Source organism: Polyodon spathula, chromosome 11 (assembly GCF_017654505.1).
Source record: "Polyodon spathula isolate WHYD16114869_AA chromosome 11, ASM1765450v1, whole genome shotgun sequence".
Lineage (NCBI taxonomy): Eukaryota > Metazoa > Chordata > Actinopteri > Acipenseriformes > Polyodontidae > Polyodon > Polyodon spathula.
Window position 1 is genome coordinate 26,983,112 of NC_054544.1, and position 25,464 is coordinate 27,008,575.

At 40.8% G+C, this 25,464-nt stretch overlaps 2 protein-coding genes across 4 annotated transcripts in view; one reads left to right on the plus strand and one right to left on the minus strand.

The window, feature by feature from the left end:
• ngef (neuronal guanine nucleotide exchange factor) overlaps positions 1–11,517 on the plus strand; it is a 45,063-nt gene extending 33,546 nt beyond the window's left edge. For both annotated transcript variants that reach the window (XM_041264722.1, XM_041264723.1), the window contains 5 exons: positions 289–452; positions 1,286–1,444; positions 7,978–8,057; positions 9,659–9,763; positions 10,834–11,517. In XM_041264722.1, the coding sequence (XP_041120656.1) occupies positions 289–452; positions 1,286–1,444; positions 7,978–8,057; positions 9,659–9,763; positions 10,834–11,033 (708 nt within the window). In that variant the 3' untranslated portion in view covers positions 11,034–11,517. The remainder of the gene's footprint in view (positions 1–288; positions 453–1,285; positions 1,445–7,977; positions 8,058–9,658; positions 9,764–10,833) is intronic.
• Positions 11,518–14,718: 3,201 nt separating this feature from the next.
• On the minus strand, positions 14,719–24,899 carry snorc (secondary ossification center associated regulator of chondrocyte maturation). Of its 2 annotated transcripts, none has more exons than XM_041262993.1 (3): positions 24,733–24,899; positions 15,756–15,926; positions 14,719–14,905 (listed from the first exon to the last, which is right to left on the minus strand). In XM_041262993.1, the coding sequence occupies exons 1-3, from the start codon at positions 24,809–24,811 to the stop codon at positions 14,742–14,744; spliced, it is 414 nt and encodes a 137-aa protein (XP_041118927.1). In that variant the 5' UTR covers positions 24,812–24,899; the 3' UTR covers positions 14,719–14,741. The 2 variants fall into 2 exon arrangements, with proteins under 2 accessions (XP_041118927.1, XP_041118928.1); XM_041262994.1 differs by having other exon boundaries at positions 14,719–14,851; positions 24,733–24,896.
• Between the last annotated feature and the right edge of the window lie 565 nt (positions 24,900–25,464).

Below are 25,464 nucleotides of genomic sequence, written 5' to 3' on the forward strand. Positions count from 1 at the left end.
CAAGGAGCATCAGCACTAAGGCACTGTTACTTTGAAGACTCCTGCACAGATGCAATCCCATTAGTAAATAATAATACCTCATCTCTACAGGAACAGACCGCCCTGAATGCTCTAATACCTCATCTCTACAGGGACAGGCCCCCCTCAGAACTCTAATACCTCACCTCTACAGGGACAGGTCCCCTTGAGTGTTCTAATATGTAATCTCTACAGGGACAGAGCCGGTCTGAGTGCTGTGCTGTGCTTCAGGGTGTTTGACAGTCTGTCTGTCTGCTGTGTGTTTGATAGTCTGTGCCGGTGATCTCGCACTCGCGTTGGCTGCTGAAGAGAGGGGAGCTACAGCTGATGTCTGGACCCAAGAGCACCCGGACCTTCCGCAGCAGAAAGCTCTTCCAGCCCCTCTACCTTTTCCTGTTCAACAACCTGCTGCTGGTCACGCGCAGGAGCTCCAGGTAGCAGGGGGCCAGCAGCTCTCAGCTCACACAGATATATCATGTACAGGTGTAGGGCCCTTTATTCTGCATCTTCATCTCTGTGGAGCCTGCTACACAATTAACATTTGGATTCATGGCGTATCAGTGAAGAACCCAGTTTAAAACAGATATGTTACTCAAAAAGTGGTTACAATATGCTGCTCGCTCCTCAGAACTGAACACTGCAAATAGAGCCTTAATGTATATGATAAACCACTGACTATAAACTCCAATCTAAAGAGCGAACTAGTCCAATGCCCATCAACACAGGAAAAATGACACTATTTTAACACAAGCAATTAATTACACTGTAGATTACTGCCACTTGTATAAATTAGACAGAGACAGTTATGTGTTTATGTCCCCTCACCTTTCTAGGATGTTCTCAACCACTTGATGCTTCTTATTGCAGTTACTCAAACACTGGGTTTGCTTTTAGTTCAGCTTTCTTTTATTTATTGTGCTTTGAACTGAGTTCAGAAGCTGCTCCTCTGTTCTATTTACCAGTCATTGACACGTGTGACCTGGTTGTCAACATGTCTAGTGTTGAAATATTATCCAGCACTATCTAGAGAACATATATCTGTCAGAGGGAACTAGAACAGAAGAGAAACTCCTGAACACAGACTTCTAAAAATAATAAAACAAAACTCAGAATGATTAACATAAAACAATAATGACAATGACAATAATAATAGTCATCATCATCGATAACATCAATTAGAAGCACTCTGGATCATTGCAAGGGTAAAGGGACAGTAGTTTGTTTCTTCTCACTGCTGTGTGTGCGTTTCTGTCTGCATGGCATGCAGTGGAGAGAAGTTCTGCGTGCTGGACTCGGCTCTGCGCTCCATGCTGAGGACTGAGGAGCAGCAGGACCAGGGCAGGGCTCTCTCCAACATCTTCTCCCTGTGCCTGCTGGAGAACCAGGAGGAGCGCACTGTCAACTACATGCTGAAGGCCTGCAGCCCGTGAGTAATGAGCACAATCACCTGTACTAGAGATTCACAAGCATGTAATACAGGCGCATTTCGAAAACCTCTAGAAAAGCATTCATATACAACACAGGCGCATTTTGAAAATATCTAGAAATGCATTCATATACAACACAGGCGCATTTCAAAAACATCTAGAAACGCATTTATATACAATACAGGCACATTTCGAAAACGTCTAGAAATGCATTGTCATAGGTTTTGATGATTATTAACAAAGAGTAACAGTTTATTACATTTAATTCTACAACAGCTGGAAACGGTTCTCCCATTGTTTTCTATGAAGGTCAGCAACTCTGATCTAGCTCAATAAAGCATGGCAGAGATGACATTAACTAATGACACCTGTTCTGCTTCCTAATGAACACTTCACACAGATGCTCAACTCTGAAGACACTGCTACGGTGAAATGACTCAGGAAATAAAGCACTGTCAGACTTACTATTAATCTTTATTTCTTATATAGAGCCTTCTGCCTCAAAGCACTTCACATGCAAAAATAACAAAAATGAATCACATACAAATCAAGTAAAAGAGAGAAAATACAAACACCCAAGTCAGGTTAATTATTACTTTAAAAAAGCAGTGATGAAAATAAGCAGTGTAAGAATAAAAATATTATTATAAGTAGTAAAAAGAAAAGGCTGATAAAATTTAAAATACATATCCTAAATTCTACAAATGTCTTTAATCTTAATTTAAAAGCAGTGACTGATGGCGTCTCCCCTTAAGTGTCATTGTACGAGAGAACCAGGCAAAGGTCGGAAGATGGGGGTCAGCCAAATCTCTCCATATTTTGTATTTAGGATAGTTATGAGGAACTATGATTAACCATATAATATAAGATTTCAGATGTTTTTAGTTTCTGAGATCTGGGAGCTCCCCTAGTGGCCATCCAAAATATACATTTTAGGCCTTAAAATTGACTAATTTCATACTACTGTTGTGACAATTCTAAAAAAAAAGGTATGACTTCAGCTCCTGCTTTTAATGTTCGTATCAAAGGAGATCTCCAACCATGAACATTTACAGCCCTAATCATTAAGTTATGGTGGTAGTATCGGCATTCAAAGTTCGGATAAATCTCAAAACATATTTTTGAAAAATTGGCTCATATTGAAGGCAGCAGGATGCTCACCCTCAGCAACTCCAAGAAAAAAGCTTGGCAATTTTGAATAAAGGCATGTGCCCTCTTTTAATAAAAACCTTAACATACATGGAATGTTAATACGGTGAGATCTTTACAGGGGGCTCTTTGGGGGACACTTTGATTTTGGGAAGAATACACATATCTGATTTAAAAGCTAAAACTGGGTGTGTTATGGGTAAATATCTTAAAACTCAAATTAAACCACTTGCTGTCATGACCTTTACTTAGAAATATCAAATGAATAGCTTTGGAATCTTCATAGTGGTCTCAAGAATGCTGTGATAGTGGTGTACCAGGGTGTTACAACAGTAATTCTGTATCCAAATGTCATTACACCTTAACATAACCAAATTAAATCAAAATATGATTCATTTTTTTTATCATTCCAGGGGCTATTCCATCACATTTGATCAGGGTTTTTATTTAATTAACTTTATGGCCTTCCACATATAATGTTTAATATTCTATTCACTTATGTGTGTGTATATTTTTTGTTCATGGTAGATTGAGTGTCTGATATTACAGCAGTTACAGCATTCAAGCACTGATTAAACACCTCCCAACCCCCAACCCAAACCCCTCCCACATGAATCATTGAGAGATGTTATGTCTTAGGACCCCTTTTAGTCTTAGGACCCTTGTTGTCACTCCAGGAACTCTTGGATCTGGCTTCTACCTCTTTTTTGAATATTTCTTCAGTGTGAGCCTTCAACAATAGATTTGTAAGTACAAATTGATTACAATAATACTGTTAACATGCGCCTCATTCCCATAGGTGTATGATTTTAAAGAGTTGATTCATTGCCTGTTTTCATTACTTGATTTAATGTGTTTTTGTTTTTATTTGTCCTGTTTGCAATTGTGTAATTAACAGTTAAAACATTGTGGGTTATGTTTTCTCTAATTATATTCTAATTTCTATTTCTATTTCTTTTTCTACTACTAATATCTAATATCATAATTGAATCAAATTAAGTTTAGGGATATTTTTCCTAGGTCTAAATGTCTCTTTGATAGGTCAAACATTTGTTAATTCAGAGTCAGAATATGGTGCAATCCCCCTACTTGTCTGTATACAAGATGTTACAGATTACCTCTGTAATCTGGGAGTTAGTGGACATGGTCAAACCCTACAAATCACAGAAGATGATCTGATTCTAAATAGGGCTGGGAGATTTGGTTGGTCAGAGAAGCAAAAGGCCATTCTGACGGTCTGTCCCAGGCATCGATATGACCTTTCCATAAACTTGAATGGGACAAGGAGAACAAAATGCACACACCCAGAACATAAGGGGAAGTGAGTGGCACTGAGACATCCTAGACGAATATCAATGCGTCTGTCAAATCAGATGTACAAAACCTATAATAAGGTAATACTTGTTGGAGCTGCACTCTGTGACTCATGTAGAAAAGCTTACAAACCAGAGGATCCACAAGTGGTGGAAACGGATACATCTGCAATCTCTGAGACCACATTTTCTCTGCAGCCAGGAGCAAGTCAGGCACTTGATGAAAGCGTTGTTTCTGTGGTGTCAATGGGACCACCAATTTAACCAGGGCCAAGTTTTGCATCTCCCTCAACTGTTTTGTTTTAAGCTGGTGCTAGCAAGGGGAATCAACCTTGTCAAATAGATAGCGAATCTGAAGTGCCATCAATGATGTCACATTTGAATCCCAGAGCAGCAGTGAAGGAGAGCTAGAAACAAGTGTATGGGTGGATAGACAAATGCAACAAGAGCAGAAGAGGGATAATTTCAGTGCAGCCATAGATCATAACACTGATGGACGAATCAGTCCATTAAGGTCCAGTTTAAATACACCCTAGGAAGACATCACAGACAGACAAAGTCACTACAAGGTCTGGATTATATGTCAACAGATGGAGCTGAAGCTTTTGACATGCTCTCTGAAGTTGTTGATGTTCTCATGTTGAACGGGGCCCCAGCAGCATGAGCAATGGCTATAAAACAACATCTGAAATCAGGCAAATGCTACCTCAAGACAGATTACAAGACCCATGTCAGCATAGAAGATATAAGCACAGACCACTGTGTAGCATTTGCTCTGAGCGAGAAAGGGAAGGAGGCATTTGCTATACAATGCAACCACAACCATGATGCTGAATATGATAGATGTTCTGAGATAGACAACTATCTTGAAGAGATGGAAAACATGATGAGGAAGGAAGGGCTTCTGACAGGAGCAGAAAAGTTGGATTGTTTGATTTTGAGCAATCGTCAATTGCTATACACCATTGGAAGGGTCACTTGCTGCATGTGGTCAATCAGGAGTTTGCAAGGCAAGTTGTGCTATAGCAGCTTGGTAACCATTCTCTTCTGATCATCATGGATTGGGCAATGAAGTTTTTGCATATGCGATACAGAGAGCAGATGACAGTTCTTTTTGAAACATGTGAGAAGCTGGCATGTGTCAGCGGTCATCAGCAAAGGAGAAGATGGAAACTACAATGTGGAGTCCATGTGTTCAACAACTGCAAGCAAGCTTGGTTCTCTGTTGCCTCTATTCTAGAGCATGTGCTAGCAACCATCAAGGCTGAGAATCCCTCAATGTCTAAACATTCCTAAGGTCAGACAATGCTGGCTGTTATCACAGTGCTTCATTGCTGTTAAACTTGCCATCTATGGGTGAAAGGACAGGCATATCCATGTCACGCTATGATTTCTAAGACCCTCAAGCTGGAAAGGACATTTGTGATAGAAAGATTGCATCCATGAAAATGCACATTAGACAGTATGTGAATGAGAAACGCAATGTTCTGACTGCAGAGGACATGAAAGAAGCCGAGGAATCCCACGGTGGTATCACAGGCAAAGAGCATAGAGAGCAGGGGTTGGAGGGAATCAGGGCATTGAATAACTTCCAGTTTGAAGTAGAAGGTGTGAGGGCATGGAAAGGCTACAACATTGACAAAGGGGAGTTATTCCTCTATCAGAGAGTCCCACAGATGTCACAGGGGGCCACATCGCTCTGTATGTCAACCGTTTGGTCCTTCCCATTCTTTTCAAGGACAAATGTCATCCAAAAGACTAGTTACAAAGACACTATTTCAGTGTTCTGAAACTGGATGTGTGGCAGGCTTTGCAACAAGTAAAGAGCAGGAAGAGCACATGGATGTTGGACAACATTGTCGAGAAACGGAGAGGGAATCCACTTATGATAAAATTCCAAAGAAGTGGGCTCAAGCTATATCCGGAATTTGTCAATTTGGACCAGAGAAACTTAGCTTTGAATTGTCAGTAGGAAAATCCACCATCCCAAGCAAATCCAAAGAGGAAGGCTAGGCTATATGCTCAACTATGAAAAGTATCTGCTTGACATTTTCAATCAGGATGGCCAAAACTGGCCAAAAGGCAGATCCAACATAAGTTTCCAGGGACATGAAACATACTAGAAATGACAAAGGACAACTGCTTTTCAAAATCGAGGAGTGGAGAACAGCCAGACAAATCAGTGGCTTTTTTACAAGTCACCATGTCAACAAACACCTGACACCTGATTATGATGACACTCAAGAGCTGGAAGCATTGGGAGAGGAGGAGGATTGGCAATCACTGCGCAAGGCAGTCTATGACCAAATTAACATTAGTCACCCTCTCATGTATGGTCAAACCAATCTCTGCCACTTACCCAAGACAAAAGGTCTAAAGACTCTAAAACAGAAGCAGTTAAAGGACATTGCAGACCATTATCATCTCCCAATTTCAGGACCTAAAACAAGAATGATACTTACATTCCTTGAACACTCTTGTTAGCACATGTTCATGTGTGGACTGAATTTGCATACCTCTGTTGTCTGTGCTTGATAGACAGATGGGCCACCATTTCTGTTATTTACTTGTTTGTTCAATTTTAAAGATTGATGTTCAAGGGTACAAAGGTTTTACTAGTAATAAAAAACAAGCAGCAAACATTCAACAAATCATGTAGTCATAATTTGAGTGACTAGAAATGTTATTCAATTTAGTGTGTTGAACCCATGATGGGTTGAAAATTATTAAAATATGTAAAAATATGATGTGGGGTGACTTTGAAATTATTAAAAGGTCCAACTTTGGTTATGTTAAGGTGCAATGACATTTGGATACAGAATTAAGCGTATACTGATTGTATAAGAGAACATTCAAAACTTTTGGAAACAGCATACGCTTCAGGACTAAATGTCTTGTAGTAATACTAAGAAAGTTTGTTACAGATCTGGAGCCCAAACAAGGACAAGAGGAGAATTTGGATGGCGTTTGTCTTTACCTGCTTACACCTTATTGTCAATTGCTGGTTAAACTAAATTATACTTTATGTATAGTGAGCCCCAGTGTCGACAGGATTGTTTGCTGATACACTTTCGTGTTGTCTATGCTCATATGGTTTCTATATCCCTTTCACCTTCCAGATATACTTCTAATAAACATTTTTGGGGTTAAGCGTACTCCTCAGGTCCCCTTTTAATCCCTTATACACTAACTTCTTACTTGCTGTTTCCAAAAGTTTTGAATGTTCTCTTATGGAATCAGTATACGCTTATGGACTAAGTGTCTAGTATTAATAATAAGAAAGTTTGTTACAATACTGTTTGAGATCTGTTTTCTTCTATCAATTATTTTCTTGTTAAAATTATTCATACAATCATCACAACTTGCTGATGATAAAGTATTTAAAGCAGGTACCTTCTGCGGATTTGTTCATTTAGCTGTAGTCACAAAAGAAACTGAGGATTATCCTTATTTGTTTCTAAGATTTGAATAGTAGGATGATCTTGCTGAAGACAGTGCAGCCTGCATTTTAAAAAATTATCTTTCCAGGTGAGATAATGCACCTGCAATTTTTTCCATTCTTTCCATCTACGTTCTAGTTTAGAACACACTTGTTTAAGCATAGATGTTTCATTAAATAAGGGGAGGATGCTACATAAATGGTGATACAGGATCCAGGATATTACAGTGGGTTCTAACTCTTCAACTGATCCTATGAGCAGGAGCTGCAGCAGACAAGGTTTCCAAAACATAGCAGTAGTTGACAAGTTATAAGAATGATATTGAATACAGCGCATTGGGTGCTTAATAGAACTAGCTAATGATATTTAATAAGAACACTGGAATGGTCTGCAAACATGAGCTCAGTGATTAATAGATTCTGAACCAAGTCTAAAGTATGGCTATGGTTAGGGCCAGTGTAACATGTTGAGTAAACCCCCTCTAGTAGCATCTTAAAAGCTCTAGCAAGGGGATCTCCATCAACATCTTCATGATGGCTAGTGGAGTATCCTCTTTGACACCTTCTTTGATTTTGCAGTGCAGCAGCACATTTAACACAATCACAAGGATGTTTTTTCCCCTGTCTGTAGGAGTGACAAGAAGCGTTGGATTAGTGCTCTCACTCCCAATCCGAGAACCAAATTCCTCTCTGCAAATACACATCAGTCCGGTAAGTGCTGTGTTGTACACCAGGGGGCACTGTCCCTAATGCAGTTACTGTGTTGTACACCAGGCGGCAGTGGCCCTAATGCAGTTTCTGTGCTGTACACTGGGGCAGTGGCCCTAATGTAGTTACTGTGTTACTCACCATTGGGTAGTATATTTTACTTTTAATTTAGAATGTGCAGGTATGTAAAACTGAATTTGGGATATGCAGGTATGTAAAACTGAATTTGGAATATGCCTGGTATATAAAACGTTGCTGCTGTTTCCTGATCACCACGTGTGACAGGTCGTGAAGCAGGTATATGAGTAGACCTGGTTCCGCATTCCTTAGTGAGTGAAGCAGGTATATGAGTGGACCTGGCTCCTCATTCCTTAGTGAGTAAAGCAGGTATATGAGTGGACCTGGCTCCTCATTCCTTAGTGAGTGAAGCAGGTATACGAGTGGACCTGGCTCCTCATTCCTTAGTGAGTGAAGCAGGTATATGAGTGGACCTGGCTCCTCATTCCTTAGTGAGTGAAGCAGGTATAAGAGTGGACCTGGCTCCTCATTCCTTAGTGAGTGAAGCAGGTATACGAGTGGACCTGGTTCCTCATTCCTTAGTGAGTGAAGCAGGTATACGAGTGGACCTGGTTCCTCATTCCTTAGTGAGTGAAGCAGGTATACGAGTGGACCTGGTTCCTCATTCCTTAGTGAGTGAAGCAGGTATACGAGTGGACCTGGTTCCTCATTCCTTAATGAGTGAAGCAAGTATATGAGTGGACCTGGTTCCTGATTCCTTAGTGAGTGAAGCAGGTATACGAGTGGATCTGGTTCCTCATTCCTTAATGAGTGAAGCAAGTATATGAGTGGACCTGGTTCCTGATTCCTTAGTGAGTGAAGCAGGTATATGAGTGGACCTGGCTCTGCTGCAGCCACACATAATTATGCATGTCACTTTGCTTTCACTTTAATTGGCCCCTCCCTGTGAAAGATATTGAGAATAACAGTGCATGCAGTGTATTATAACGCTGTCTTCTATGTTACTATGGAAATGGAATGCTATATTGGAAAAAAATCTATCCTTCTGTTTTGTGTGGCCATACGTAGGAATGTGAATACAAAATTTGTTTACACTTCAGAATATGGCTGCAAATTCCACTGAACTCCCTGCTATTTCTGTGGGGTTCCACTTCACTTCATTGTAAATTATCTTTAGCACTGTAAAAATATATTACAACATAAGAACAAAACATTCCGATGTTACTCCTACATAGTCCTACAAAACTCTACTTCATAGAAATTTGCAGTCAATATTTTAAAATGTTCAAGCTGAACACAAACCACAACTTTATCTTTAACAACAAGGGGAAAAAAAAAAAAACATTGCTGGCATTTAGGGAAAATCTGTTCAGTTTACATCACTTTCATCACATTTGATTTTTTTTACGAGTTCAAGTTCTCTGTTTATTGATGGTATTGTGTGTGTTAATCTCTCAGTACAGTTGTTCTCGGTGTATTGTGTGTGTCAGTCTCTCAGTACAGTAGTTCTCAGTGTGTTGTTTGTGTGTGTCAGTCTCTCCTCAGGGCAGTAGTTCTATGTGTATTGAATGTATTGGGTGTGCCAGTCTCTCCACAGGTGCAGTGTGTTCACAACTATGTTTCTCAGGAGCCTGATGAGCTGTCTCTGGACCTGGCCGATGTTCTCAATGTTGTGGAGCAGACCGAGGATGGTAGGTCCCACAGTACTATTGCACAACACAGTACTATTCCAGCACATGACACAGTACTGTTACAATGCACAGTATTATTACAATGCACCACACAGTACTATTACAATGCACAGTACTATAACAATGCACCACACCAGCCTTGCCCACAGTAGGGGGGAAAACCGAGAATTTTGACCCGGGCCCGGGCATTGAATGTATTGTGCATTACAGCTAAGAGGAAAAATGACAATATACCCCACTGCTGTAAAGGGGCTGTGCAGTCGAGATACACAGGGCTTGTGCTGCTGAGCTTAAGAAATGTAAAAGAAAATATGCATGTCATGTATGAATCAACTGGTTTATATGCCAACAGTTATAATTATTATTATTATTATTATTATTATTATTATTATTATTACAAATACAATTACTTACCGTACATGAAATAAACATAAACATACACAAATAACCACAGGATTCCCAAAATTTAGTTAGAATTTTGTCGTGATAGCTGTACAAGTGTAGTTAAAGAAATATCCAGTACTGCCCTGCCCTGTCCGTTTGTGCAGTGGAGCAGGTTGAGTGTGTTTGGGTTCTGTGATTCGGAGAGCTCTGCTCTGCCCTGCCCCTCTGAGCTCTGCTTGCTCTGCTCCTCTTTGCTCTGCTCTGCTATACCCCCATTTGCTTGCTCTGCTCTGCCCCTCTTTGCTCTGCTCTGCTCCTCTTTGCTCTGCTCTGCTCCTTCTCTGCTCCTCTTTGCTCTGCTCCTCTCTGTTCTGCTCTGCCCCTCTCAGCTCTGCTATACCCCTCTTTGCTTGCTCTGCTCTGCCCCTCTTTGCTCTGCTCTGCTCTTTGCTCTGCTCTGCCCCTCTCTGTTCTGCTCTGTCCCTCTTTGCTCTGCTCTGCCCCTCTTTGCTCTGCTCTTCCCCTCTTTGCTGTCCTCTCCTCCTCTTTGTTCTGTTCTGCTCTGCTCTGCCCCATTCTGCTCTGCTCTGCCCCATTCTGCTCTGCTCTGCCCCTCTCTGCTCTGCTCTGCCCCTCTTTGCTCTGCTGTGCTCCTCTCTGTTCTGATCTGCTCTGCCCCTCTGCAGGCTGGATGCTTGGGGAGAGGCTGCATGATCGGGAGAAGGGCTGGTTCCCCTGCAAGGTGGTGGAAGAGATCCATAACCAGGAGCTGAAGGCTCAGAACCTGCGGGAGTGCCACCGCATCTACAGGGCCCAGGAGAGCTGGACACGCAGCAACCACAGACTGGGATCCACAGCACACCACAGCAGGGTGGCACCCAGCTGAACTCTCACACAGGGAGAGACAGAAACACCGACACTATGTAACAGGGATAAGACATTCAGGTGAAGCTATCCTGTTGACAGGGTTACCGCAGTGAGAAGCTGTGACCAAACAGAAGCACATGTGATGATACAGCGTGCAAGAGCTCAACACAACAGCATGTAAACAGCAGAAAACTACTACTCCAGCAACTGAACTGCAGTGCCTCTTTCCTGCCCTCAGAGCTCCTCTGAGAACAGAGAGCACTTTGAATTCCAAGGAGGCTAGACCAGTATCTATTAATGAAATGTAAATTGTCTTCTGTCATTTAATTATTGATAAACTATTGAACCATTAGATTGAAACTTGCATCTAATCAGGGTCACATGTTCAGTAGTTGAGCAGTCAAAAGTGCCCTTTGACTGCACAATAAACAAAATAGTGGAGAGCCACAGCATCACAGATTTCTCTGAATGAATAATTTCTAATAAATAAGAGTTAAATAACAGATACTGACTGCAATTGTGTACTATAAACCTCAACTCCAGTTAATTTGTGAATACTGTTGTACAGCACATGGTTTATTTTTATCAATCCACTTTACAACATGACTTGGTGACAGTAGCCAGTCTTCCCTGGACTTGCAAGATGCAAGATGAGGCTGGGAACTATATGGGCTTTGCTTTCCAAGCAGTCTTCTGTGGGTTCACAAACTTTACGGGGTCTGGATCGATGAAAGACCTTGTTTCTAAATGTTGGTCTTGCCAGACTGCATGAGACACTTTCAGTTTTGTAAGAAAAAGATGTATATTTTATGTGCAAAATGATATTTACATTTTTTTAAATAATCCTTATAGATTGTCGTCTTTTTGCGATGCATATTCTTTGTTTTCTTCATATTACGTATATGGACACACATATTAAGTAACATTACAAACATTAAATTAAAATAGTTATACAAAGGGTTAACAGTGTGTGCCATTTAACTAGAACCTCAATATTGATGTGATTGGGAAATAACAAGGTTGTGATTGTTTAAGAAGAAAGAGCCCCTTAAGATATGTGGTAACCTAGAGTAACCGGTCACCAGCAGCTATATTGTTCTTTGAGTTCATACTGTCGCAGAAGCGACGATGCCATTGCCGATGGTTACTCTACTTTGTCTTCTTGTCACATGGCCATTAATATCACTTCAGACCACATGCATACTGGCATTATTATTTAAAGGCATTGCTGTTCATCATAATCCCGTTTTTTAGGGAAGTGTCGAAGGACTGTTTGCATGTGATTTAGTTGCTATTAAGCCATATAGCCATATATGTTGTCATCATTACACTGTATACACTAGTACAATACATGGTAATACCAGTGTGTCTCAAGCAACACAATTGCACATTACAGACTTAGCAAATAGAACATTAATGCTTGGAAGGATGACAAGCTATTTTCTTTAACCCCTCGACCACACAGCTTACAGGCTTGGCTGATCCAGCCTGTGTTACACATATCTTTATCTGGTAACTAGACCTGGAGAGTTGCTCCTGAACTCAGTCAAAACACTTTAACACAGATACGTCTTTAAAAAATAAGTAAAGGAACAATAAGAAAAAAGTAATAGTATTTCATTTGAAGCTACTGACTCTAAAAAATAAATAGTATTTTAGCTCTATGCCTCTTGTACAAAACAGTTAAGTGTACTGTATGTACAAATACACCAGGAGATGAGCCATAGGGAGCCAGGCAAGAGACTGCAGCCCTATTTACAGGCCTGCCCCCTGTGCTGAGACACAAGAACTCAACGTTGGCCTGATTTCAATCACAACCCTGTGTTTTCCACCGACTGTATGCATCCGGCTCCACGAATATCAGGACATCTTAATGACTGAGAGTCACATGGCTCAACAGAGGAATAGATGCAGAGTGTCAGGGGGTGGGGTATTTTACACAGCCACTAAGACTCCTTACCTGCTTGTTAAGTAAATATCACTGGATCCCTGAAACGACTAACAGATTCCAATGTAGCTGATGTGAGGAGGTGTACAGTCTAATACTAATAAAATATGTAGCTTTTGTTAAAGTCAAAATCAACAGCGCTGCTTCAACATTCATTCTTCCTTTACTGTTTATTTAAGAACATAAGAAAGGTTACAAACGAGAGGAGGCCATTCAGCCCATCTTGCTTGTTTGATTGTTAGCAGCTTATTGTTCCCAGGATCTCATCAAGCAGCAACTTGAAGGATCCCAGGGTGTCAGCTTCAACAACATTACTGGGGAGTTGGTTTCAGACTCTGACAATTGACTGGAAAAAAGTGCCTCCTATTTTCTGTTCTGAATGCCCCTTTATCTGATCTCCATTTGTGCCCCTGTTCCTTGTTTCTTTTTTCAGGTCGTATTTGTGTTAAATGTGTGAGTTGTATAAGTGTACACTTTCCTTTAAGAGAAATATTGAACAGAAAACACCGACTTCAAATATTTGTGGGAGTCATAGGTTCTATTGTACACATTACTTCTTGATTAGGTGCACAAATCAACAACACACGCAGACCAAAACATTTAATACAACAGCCACTGGACATGCATGAGAGAGAGAATCTAATTTATACCATTTATACTAATTTATACTAGCAAGAGCAATGCAGCTCCACCTGTGGGTAACAGTGTGACTTGTGACACTCTCACTCATTCTCTCACTCTCTCAAACATTCTCACTCTCACACATTCTCACTCAAACACACATTCACTCACTCTCACACTCTCACTCTCGCACTCACTCACACTCTCTCTCTCTCCTACACAAAGAACCAGCTAGATCTACAGTTTGTTTTGTTTTATTCATTCCACTAGCATTTCACTAGCAGCGTAAAAGAGCAGGATATGAAGAGTGAATAGACCTTCCCTGGACCCCCTTATCACTTCATCATTATAACAAGAGGACAGGAGTCGGGCTAGACAGGATATCTATGAAGGAGTCGGGCTAAACAGGATATCTATGAAGGAGTCGGGCTAGACAGGATATCTATGAAGGAGTCAGGCTAGATGAAGGTAACAACACAGATGCTGTTTTGAGAAAATCACTTTGAGACAATTGAAAAAGCTAATATTTGGTTGGAACATACAGACACAGCAATCAATTAACTTAATAGATCAATATTTCTAAATGAACTGCAAGCTACAATGCCAACATGTTAGTTAATTACCTTTGTGCAACTATAAAGCTGTTTGAGGACTCATCGCTTCAGCATCACATCACTCAGAGTTACACTGTGTAAGCATGTAATGGAGTTCAGCAGCGCCCTCTTTGGCCACTTTTTTATTGTGTCACTCCCAAGGGTTTGTCATGTGCCAGTACTAAGTTTCAGCACTCTACCTCAGCTCGATAAGCCACAGTATGTGTGGATGGACCTCATACCAGCACTATATACCAGACACATACTCAAATGTTAAATGGGAATCACATATATTGTCCAGTTGCAGGTTGGATTGTAAAAACACAACAAAGGCTGGATTAAGTGTATATAGATGCCACATACAGTAATATAGAGCAAGCCAAAAAACTATACTAACAGCATTTACGAAGATGGGGTCACGTGACCAGATTTCCTGGTGGTTCACAATTTGACCCCATTGACAGTGTTATGGCAGGTGCTTCTAATTCTTTGTCCAATCCAACTAAAGAGGTTCTAAAGAGAGAGAGCCGCTGAGGGAGATAGGGGGAGGAGGTGCTGGCTCTACCTACGAGCTTGTGAATTTCTTCACAGTGATGACGATCAACGCCATGAGGACTGAGGCCCCCAGGATGACAGCGATGACAATGGCAGCAATGGCGCCAGGACCCAGGGAGCCTGCAGGGGGAGACGGAGAGCAAGATAGCAGGTGCCACTGTTTACACTGGAAGACTGCAGGAAAAAACATGGGATTATTTTAAAGCACAAGAAAATCACACTCTGAACAGGTTGTTACGTGAACTGTGTTTTACTCTGTAGTGCATATTTGAGACATGGTGGGCTGCCTGCCTATCAGTGGTCCCATCTTCATCTATAATGCCCTCAATATCCCTCCATGACATGTCAGCCTTCCTTTTTGCATACATATTGTAGCGCAAGCCACCTCTAGTGACCCTCATATTGATGGTTGGTGTAGCTAGCAAAATACTTTAAACCTTTTTTTTCCTACAATTTAATTGACTATGGGTCTCAAATGTGCAGTTTTGAAAATAACATAATAGAGCAAACATGCGTTTTTATTTAAACACATGACATTTGGTACTATAAAAGGGCATTCTCAGTTTGTTTGCCCTGCTTTCCAGGAAGTCTGTCACACTTGCACTTCCTGGTCCATTTCACCTCAGCAGTGTCTTCTGGGTCAAGAATGTTACTGGCTGCAGAGCATGCCAATCATTAGCAGAAGCAGCTGACAGGAAAGAAGGCCCTAAAGGGGTGGGATCAATGTCACTGTCCAGGTGAAATGACTAAGAAAGTGCATCTGAAATCAGGTCTGTAAACAGAGATGTCTTAACTGAGTGTTTAAAATGAAAAATATACATTTCTTTCAAAACTCCACATTTGAGAGCTTGCTGGTGAATGCATCTGCATGAGTGGAAATGCACGCAATGACTTTGCTAGCAATGAACACTTTAACACCACAATTAGCCAGGCAAGTTCTGGCAGCGTCTGAGTCTCTGTTCAAACCGCTTTGATGTTGTGTATGGAAAGAGAGGGCTGGTATCTGATGGAAAGCTGCTCTCACCCGTCTCCCTGTCCACTGGCTGTGAGTGGGTGGTGTCCTCGTACTCCACAGTGAAGGGAGCGTGTGTCAGCTCATGGAACGTGCCCCTTGTGGTGATGTCATAGGCCCCTCCCCCTGAGGAAGTGTCCAGGCTGTCACTCTGAGGTGTGGGGGCGTGGCCTGCTGGGGTCTCTGGAGAGAGAGAGGAAACACTCAGAATCACCCACCTAGAAACGCACTGCACAGTCTGCGTATTCACTGGATTTATTTCACACAGGGCTTTTCCTGTATAAAGTGGTTGGTCAGTGGATTTCTATAATAAGTTGTCAAGAAACACGAGTGGGAAAAAGTCTAGAACATAGTTGTTTTTGTCCGGCCCCTCCATATTGACTAAGCAAATAAACAGCAATCTGGCAGAGAGGTTGCTCTTTGGTGTTGACAGTGGAATATTTTTCCATGTGTCTGTGAATGGGGCTCTTTGTAGGAGAAGATGTTTGGTGCTGATCGTACAGAACACTCCCTCCCTCTCGCAGCTCGCAGTCACATTCCGCGGAGAGTCTAAATGCTGTTCACAGCACTGTGATACCAGCTGAATGCAGACCCTGCCCCGGAACTCTCCATGGCATCCAGTACACGCAGCATAAGGTGTGTTTATACCATCTACATGTTCCTAATATTACACCATTATGTGTCTATCCCCTCTCTATTGCTTTTTCTCAGATTATTATTTAGCATGCAGTCTAAATACAGCTGACTTTTTGAAGGGATTGTTTGAAAAAATATTGCCCATGTGCCATTCATGTTTTTCTCATCTTGTTTCTGTTTTTCTTTTTTAACAAGTTTGAGCACAGGAAGGTTCATAGCCCAGCTCCTGAAGACCAAGGGCTTTTTGCATCATCAGTGTGAGAATAAAGATTAGAAACTAATTTGATAATTTGTCCCTCATGATATAGAGACAGGGTCAGCTGGCCATATGAAATGATACGTAAGACACGACCAACTGGACATATTAACTTACAAACTGGTAATAGATACAAAATAATAGAGGGGAATTGATTGATTTCTTTAAATTGAGTTAACTCAATATTGGTTAACAGTTATTGGTTAACTGTAACCAATACTTTAAGCGCAGCATAGAAACAAGGACTAGGGAACACAGTTATAAATGAAGCAGAGAGAGACTTAAGGGAGAAGACACTTCTTACCAATGGAATGGGGATGTTCAAGACATGACTTGACAATGTTTTGAGATGAATCACCTGGACTAGTGCTGATGGAGATCAATGGAACCGGACGGGCGCTGATAGAGATCAATCTTGCGCGTAAATCTTCTTGTGTTGCTCGTCCAATCCTCTTTGCCGGGGGGCCACTTTCACTTTGCCACCCAGGAGGGGAGTTGCAGCCCCCCCCCCCCTCCTCTCTCACTTTGCCACCCAGGAGGGGCGTTGAATCCCCCCCCACCACCACCTCTCCTGCCCCCTCGTTCCTGATGAAGTGCACCTTTCAGCCAGAGTCTGTGACCACAGAAGTATTTTCAACCCGCTGGGAAATAACACCTATTGACTTTTTACCATGTTGCTAGCCTGAGGAACCTGCAGGTACAGCTCCCTGGGCCCTGGCCAGTGGCTCAGTCAATGAATGAGTCTCTCTCCGGACACAAAGGGGCGCTTGTGCTGGGGGCTGATACAGTGAGGGGGGCATCTTAAGCAGATTTGTTTATGAACACGCTGGAAAAGTGCAGCTTCTGGAAAAAACTACCTGGAATAATAATGTTTCTTTAATTTAATCTTTCAAAGACCTCACTATTTTAATGAAGCTGTGCAGTGTGTCACTGTAGATTTGTAACTTTGAAGCATAAAATGCCATCATGTTGTTTTTCAAGTGCAGATTTCCTCCTGAACAGTATCATTTCCATCAGCAGACAAAACCATGGAGAATAAATACACATGAAAGAAGGGGTATACCATGACTTCGGGAAAGATATTATGATGGCAGTCAAATGTTGGCACTATCAAAGTTTAAAACATTTAGTGACTCCAAAGATTAATTTCAATGTGTGCTTACTTTTTTCTTACTATGGGTCAGCTGCCAATGAGTCCAGACAGTCTCATTACTTCTAAATGAGTCTTGGCAGCCTACACTACTTCTCAATTAGGCCAGGCAGCCTACACTACTTCTCAATGAGTCCAGGCAGCCTACACTACTTCTCAATGAGTCCAGGCAGCCTACACTACTTCTCAATGAGTCTTGGCAGCCTACACTACTTCTCAATGAGTCTTGACAGCCTACACTACTTCTCAATGAGTCCAGGCAGCCTACACTACTTCTCAATGAGTCTTGGCAGCCTACACTACTTCTCAATGAGTCTTGGCAGCCTACACTACTTCTCAATGAGTCAAGGCAGCCTACACTACTTCTCAATGAGTCTTGGCAGCCTACACTACTTCTCAATGAGTCCAGGCAGCCTACACTACTTCTCAATGAGTCCAGGCAGCCTACACTACTTCTCAATGAGTCCAGGCAGCCTACACTACCTCTAAATGAGTCAAGGCAGCCTACACTACTTCTAAATGAGTCAAGGCAGCTTACACTACTTCTCAGTGAGTCCAGGCAGCCTACACTACTTCTAAATGAGTCAAGGCAGCCTACACTACTTCTAAATGAGTCAAGGCAGCTTACACTACTTCTCAGTGAGTCCAGGCAGCCTGCAGTACTTCAGCCTACAGTACTTCTCATTTATAAGAATCTGTGATTCTTATCACACTGTGGGGTTTACCTTTTGAAAAGTCTGTGTTGCTTTAACTAGGAGCTCAGGAGCTCCTGCTCACTTCTAGATCAGGATCTAGACTCAGGCAAGCTCAGCTGTCTTTATATTAGTAAAAAAACAGCCCCACCTCTAGTGCACTGCCAGCAAAACTAAAGGAAACGTGTTCCAAAGTGCAGCTCCCCAAACGGTGCTGTTCTTCCACAGTATTGGAGACATGGCAAAAAGAACCAATCGGAATGATTGGACCCCCCTCACCAGAGCAGACTGACACCCATGTCCTCACATTACCCCTCTGGTTATCTTAGCTGATGCAATGCTGGAGGATACAGAAACAAATATGTTTACAGAGTGATTTTACCTCCTTCACCAAGCTAGTCTCTGCTTAGCTTTTACCAGAGCGAGGCACTCTGGAGGCCATCCAGTTACCATATTCAGTTTCTGGTAGTTCTATCAGGTTAAAAAGTGTTGTCACAAGAGCATTGTGACAACAATGCTGTTGAGCAATATATGGCTCATGGAAATGTATAATGTGTCTCTTCTGATTTCCAATGGGAGAGGAATCTCCCATTCAGGGCTCTTTATGGGTTTTAAAACTACAAGGGGAACATGAGGATCACAAACATACATGGGCTTTTGCAGTTAATCCTTATCTCATTTTCATCTTTCTCTTTAAAATGTCTTTGCTATTTTCAGTCAGCTATTTTGTCTCTTAAAAGCTTCCTGGTCAACCGTGCAGCTCTTTCAGCCAAAGAGGTTGGGCAGCTCTGAGCTACAGTATAGCAAGGCTCTGCCAACTGAAAGTATAAGTCACTGTGAAGAGAACTACAGCAGCCAAACAGAGAATGTTTGTAGAAATCAAATGGAAATTAATGAAAGTTCCTTTCAGAAATGTACTCTGAATAAATCCAAGCTGAAATTGCAGTCGTTTCCATTTGTAGTTGTGTTGATACCTTTGTGGAGACTTTGGTTTTCATAACACAAAGATACCCAGTCCTCTCTCCAAGGAATGCAGGGTTTTTTTTTTGTTTTTTTTTTAAACTTCGTTTGTTGTTATTACTGAGCTGTTTGTATACCTTGCTGTAGTAGGAGCTTGTGCTCTTTGTGTCCCTCATGGGTGATATCTAATCCATGAACAGAATTCGTTCTGCTATAAAGCGCTGCATTAAAATGTGGTTTGAGCTCTTTTGACTATCACAGTTTCTAGAGGAACTTTCGGAGCTGTACAAGCTGTTTCCACCAGGCAGGGGGAGATAATTTCTCAAACTTCCCAAGAGCTCAATTTCAGCTGATTCCTGCTCCATTTTATTATTTTTATTTACTTTATTTAAAAATGTAGTTTGCTCAATTATTTCACCCTCGATTTTCTTCCCAATTTGGAATGTCCAATCATTTCCCCCCCTCATTGCAGGAATTCCCCACACAGCTCAGGAGAATTAAAGGTTCGGTGGGCATCCTCCAATCCCACGACCAAGTCAGCTTCTTCTTTTACAGCCAGGAACCCGAGAGCAGATGTCAGCAAGCTACTAGCCTCTGGAGAATGAAGGCCAACCCTACAGGTGCCCACTTTTGAGCACACTGGGTGCCTGGTCAGCAGGGTTTGATGTAGCGTGATGAGGAAAAACAGTTGCTGCTCTGTGTCGTGGTTTGGAATGTGCAAATATCACTGTAGTCATGCTAATAAACAGTGTCTGAGACCAAGCTATGAAATGTGATGCAGAGAAGCCACCATGTGGCTCAAAAGGAAAGGAACAACATCCAGGACCCTATTAACAGCGGCGGCCAGACAGCATAAAGAAGGGAGGTCATGATTGTTGGGGACTCCATATTGAGAAAGACAGCAAGTTCAGTTCGCAGTTTGAAACCCCTTACTACAACAGTGTGCTGCCTTCCAGGAGCATTTGTCATGCACATCACTGAGAACATGGACAGGCTCCTAGAACGAACAGGAGATGACCCAGTAGTAGGTGTCCACACTGGTACAAACAACATTGGAAGAGACAAACCAAAATCCCTGCAAAACAAATTCAGAGAGCTAGGAAGGAAATGAAAAAGACCAGACAAAAACTGGTATTTTCTGGGATACTGCCGGCACCTTGCAAAGGAGCATATGGACAGCTGGAAATAATTCATCAAAAATGCATGGTTGAAAACGTGGCAAACACAGGAAGGCTTCACCTATCTTGAACATTGGACCACATTCTACAACAAGGACTATCTATATAGGCAGGACGGACTGCACTTAAATGAAAAGGGAACCAATCTACTTGGAGAAAAGATCCTCGAGCAGGTTCAGAAGCATTTAAACTAGAAAGAAGGGGGGAGAAATCAACAAAAAAAACAGAAGGGAGACCACATCAAAACAAGGGCAACAACTCAGGTAAGACAGCCATTAAATGTATTTATCTAAATGCTAGAAGTATCAGATGCAAAATGTTTGAACTTGAGGAGCTACTGCACTAACAAGTAACTATGATGTGATAGGTGAAACAGAAACTTGGTTGTCTGAGAGTGATGGAGACAAATCTAATATTTGTAGGTATACACTGTATAGGAACAGGACAGAAAAGGCAGAGGTGTAGCACTATACACAAGAAACAGTCTTAAAGCCCAGGTGTTAAATTTGGATGAAGAAAACAATGCCGAATCTATATGGGTCAGAATAAATGGACAAAAATTCATCGGGCATGTGAAAGGGTAGCTTGTAGTGGTAACGTCAAACCAGAAACACAGACTCCAAAACAAGGCGGGTGAAACTAAGACACAGGGATGCTCAGTATATTTCTTAAATAATAAAACAAATATTTAAACAAACATAAAAGACACAAAACAAAAATGCGCATTGGCCAAACAAATAAACAATAATAGTAACTAAACAAGTATCGTGCTGGTTTTAACCAACATGTATAGCAATTGTTTATCTCTGGACTTTAGTTTTACCTCCCAACTCCTCACTCGTTCTCCACTCTGAACCCTCTCCCCCAATGAGCTTGGAGTGGGTCTTTTATATCGTTACTGGAGGCTGAATTAACCATTAAATCATTACCTTATTAAGCTCCAGCCACATTCCCACGAGCTTTACAGGGATGGGGATTCAACCCCATCCACACTTTGAGACTGACTAATAATAATAATAATAATAATAATAATAATAATAATAATAATAATAATAATAAAAAACCATGCGCACATATATATATATATATAGGGCGAGAAACTCTGCCACAGGGCATAATAATGTGAGCATGCTATAGACAGCCAAATTCAGGCACCGAGTAAAATAATCTGTTATGCAATGACATTAGAAATGTATGTAGCAAAGGAGAAGCCATACTAATGGGGGATTTCAACTTCCCCCATATAAAATGAGAAAACCTGGTGGGGAGCACAATGGATGAAATTGAAATGGTGGAAATGACAAATGACTGCTTCTTAACGCAATTTGTCAAGGCACCGACTAGAGGGGAGGCTTGCCTTAATTTAGTCTTTTCAAATAACGAAGACAGAATAACTAAAACAGTGGCAAACTCAGACCACAATCATTTGAAGTGATTTTTAAAACCCCCAAAAAGTAATGACTAAAGCTAAGGTTTACAGTTTTAGAAAGGCAAACTATGAAGGTAGAAACAGAGGCTAACAGTAGGAGATTGCAATAAAATTGAGAAAACATTCACCTAAAAAGGATGGCTGTTTTTTCAAAATGTAGTACAAGAGGCACAAAACAATTACATCCTAAAAGTAGCCAAATCTAAATTTAAAATAAAATTGGCAAAATAGTTTAATAGATCAATTTTTAAAAAAATTCAGTGAAAAAAAGCACTATACAGAGCGTTTTAAAGGGACCAAAAACTAAGTACACAGAAATAGTACACGGAACTGCAAACGCAAATCAAAAAGGAAGTTAGAAAGGCCAAGAAAGAGCTATAAATGAGCATTGCTAAGGGGGCTAAAACCAATTCAAAAATGTTTTTTTCCAATATTACAACAGCAAGAGAACATTCAAACTCGTGTCTAACTAACCTTCTTGATTTTTTCGAGGATGCAACATCGATAATGGATATTTGCAAAGCATAAGACATGGTTTATTTAGATTTCCAGAAAGCTTTTGATAAAGTCCCGCATAAAAGATTAATTCTCAAACTGAACACAGTAGGGATTCAAAGAAATGTATATACATGAATTAGGGAGTGGTTAACATGTAGAAAACAGAAAGTACTGATTAGAGGAGAAACCTCAAAATGGAGCGAGGTAACCATTGAGTACCACAGGGTATTAGGTCCTCTGCTATTCCTAATCTACATTAATGACTTAGATTCTGGCATAATAGCAAACTTGTTAAATTTGCAGATGACAGAAAAATAGGATGAGTGGCAAACACTGTTGCAGCAGTAAATGTAATAGAGAAAAGTGTAAGGTGTGCTATAAATATCATATGGGAGATACTGAAATTGAAGAAGGAGTCTATGAAAAGAGGTTTGTGTTGACTCAGAAATGTCTTCATCTAGACAATGTGGGGAAGCTATAAAAAAGGCCAACAAGATGCTCGGATATATTGTGAAAAGAGTTGAATTTAAATCAAGGGAAGTAATGTTAAAACTGTATAATACATTAGTAAGACCTCATCTTGAATATTGTGTTCAGTTCTGGTCACCTCACCACAAAAAGGATATTGCTGCTCTAGAAAGAGTGCAAAGAAGACAGGATAAAAGAATTGAATCTATTCAGTCTTGAACAAAGAAGACTACGTAGCAACCTAATTCAAGCATTCAGAATTCTAAAAGGTTTTGACAACGTCAAACCAAGGGACCTTTTCGACCTGAAGAAAGAAACAAGGACCAGAGGTCACAAATGGAGATTAGACAAAGGGGCATTCAGAACAGAAAATAGTAGGCACTTTACACAGAGAATTGTGAGGATCTGGAACCAACTCCCCAGCAATGTTATTGAAGCTGATACCTTGGGATCCTTCAAGAAGCTGCTTTACGAGATTCTGGGATAAATAAGCTACTAACAACCAAACGAGCAAGATGTGCCGAATGGCCTCCTCTCATTTGTAAACTTTCTTATGTTCTTATGTTCATGTCACCAGTTATAAAGAACGAGCCCCACTGAGAGGGACTAACCATGCAGTCCAGAGCCATGTCCATCATTAGAATGAGGCAAACAGGGACTCCACTGCAATCTGGGAATGCAACTGGAATGAAGGCACTACTCTAATAGCGGCTTGTACTGAATACCAAACAAAGAGCAATTCCTTTAGGAACATTTAACGTTGGAATTATCTTCTTACAGGTTTGGTAATTGGAAGTCTTTTTTAAAAGCCACAGCTAGTATTCCAATGTATGTGTCAACATATTTTTCATATCACTGAATATTTAAGGTTTTTGTGCTTTTAGAAAATGTAAAAACAACTTTAGTGTTATAATAAATCTGTGCAGGGAGAGACCATACCAATACATACACAGTCACTTACACATATACATATACATTTACGCTGTTCAACAACAAGTTACAACTTCAATCGCTATGCAAGTCAAAACGGCATATTAGTTAGTAGGATATCCTGGACAAAACTCAATATATTATTATTATTATTATTATTATTATTATTATTATTATTATTATTATTATTATTATTATTATTATTATTATTATTATTATTATTATTATTATTAGTATTGTTATTATATTATTATTAGTATTAATAATAATAATATATCATAATCATCATAATATAAATAATAATAATAATAATAATAATAATATATAATAATAATATAATAATAATCAGTAATTTCGCTGATATTGCAGAGTCAATTCAGGTGTTTTTTTTTTTTTTTTTTTTTTAAATAGCAACATTTTTGGAATCTAATTCAGGGTATTTTCAATCAGGTTTCTGGTTTCAGTAAAAAATGTAATGAATCTGGTTTCAGTCAAGACACAGCAATCAATCAGAGCACGACTCAATCAAAGGGTTTTAATCTTTGGTAGCACAGTCCAGCACTTATCAATTACAACTTGTAATTAAAGACTTAGAATTAAAATCAAATTACACTCAAATGTGTTTTTTTTTTTCATTTGAGGGAAGAATAACAAATACAAAATTCAACTTTTCTTTTTTTGTGTTCAAGCTTTGAGATGCTGGCCCCAGGAGACCCGTTGTGGTTCTTGCCTCAGGTCAGGCAACGTGGGATCCACAGAAAACAGAAGATAGCAGATCCTGAACTGTCTTACCTGATCGCACAGCAGCCAGCAGTGACCCCAGGAAGGTAAGTAGGAGGAGGAAGATCCTTGGAGAGCCATGAGGAGCCATCCTTCCAGAGGAGAGTCAGCAGGGAATATTAGAACCCCGTCCACAAGGGTTAAAGAGGGAGTGCAGGAGAGAGAGAGAGAGAGAGAGAGAGAGAGAGAGAGAGAGAGAGAGAGAGAGAGAGAGAGAGAGAGAGAGAGAGACCTGCTGTACAATAGCCACTTTGTCAGCACCTCAGGACTGCTCACCAGCTCACCCACCAACCCCAACCCTTCAGGATGCACACACAGGAGCCCTTCTCCAGAGCAGGCAGATAGGCCCCTCCCCTATCCCACATCCCAGGGTTAACTGTTCACTGTCCCGGGACAAAAGGAGCTCTACAGGCAAGCCAAGGAAATTGCTCCAAACCCCAGAGGAGCAGTGATGTTAGTCACACAAGGTTGCAGCAGCCTAGGGCTTGAAAATAGTCTTGCTTATGTTATGTGCAAACATTAAGATTAGCAGGCATCCCTTCTGGAGCTGGTGTGTATAATCATTTTGGTGTTTGTAATTCCTGTGCAGTACAAGCAGGAGCTAAAAAATAAACTGCAGTCTTTTTATCAGCCAGAGCAGGGGGCCACAGGATAACAGACTGGCTCCTGGTCTAATGGTCCGTATATGCACAGAGCATCACATGAATACTTTCTACCCTCTGAATATGCATGACCACATACCAG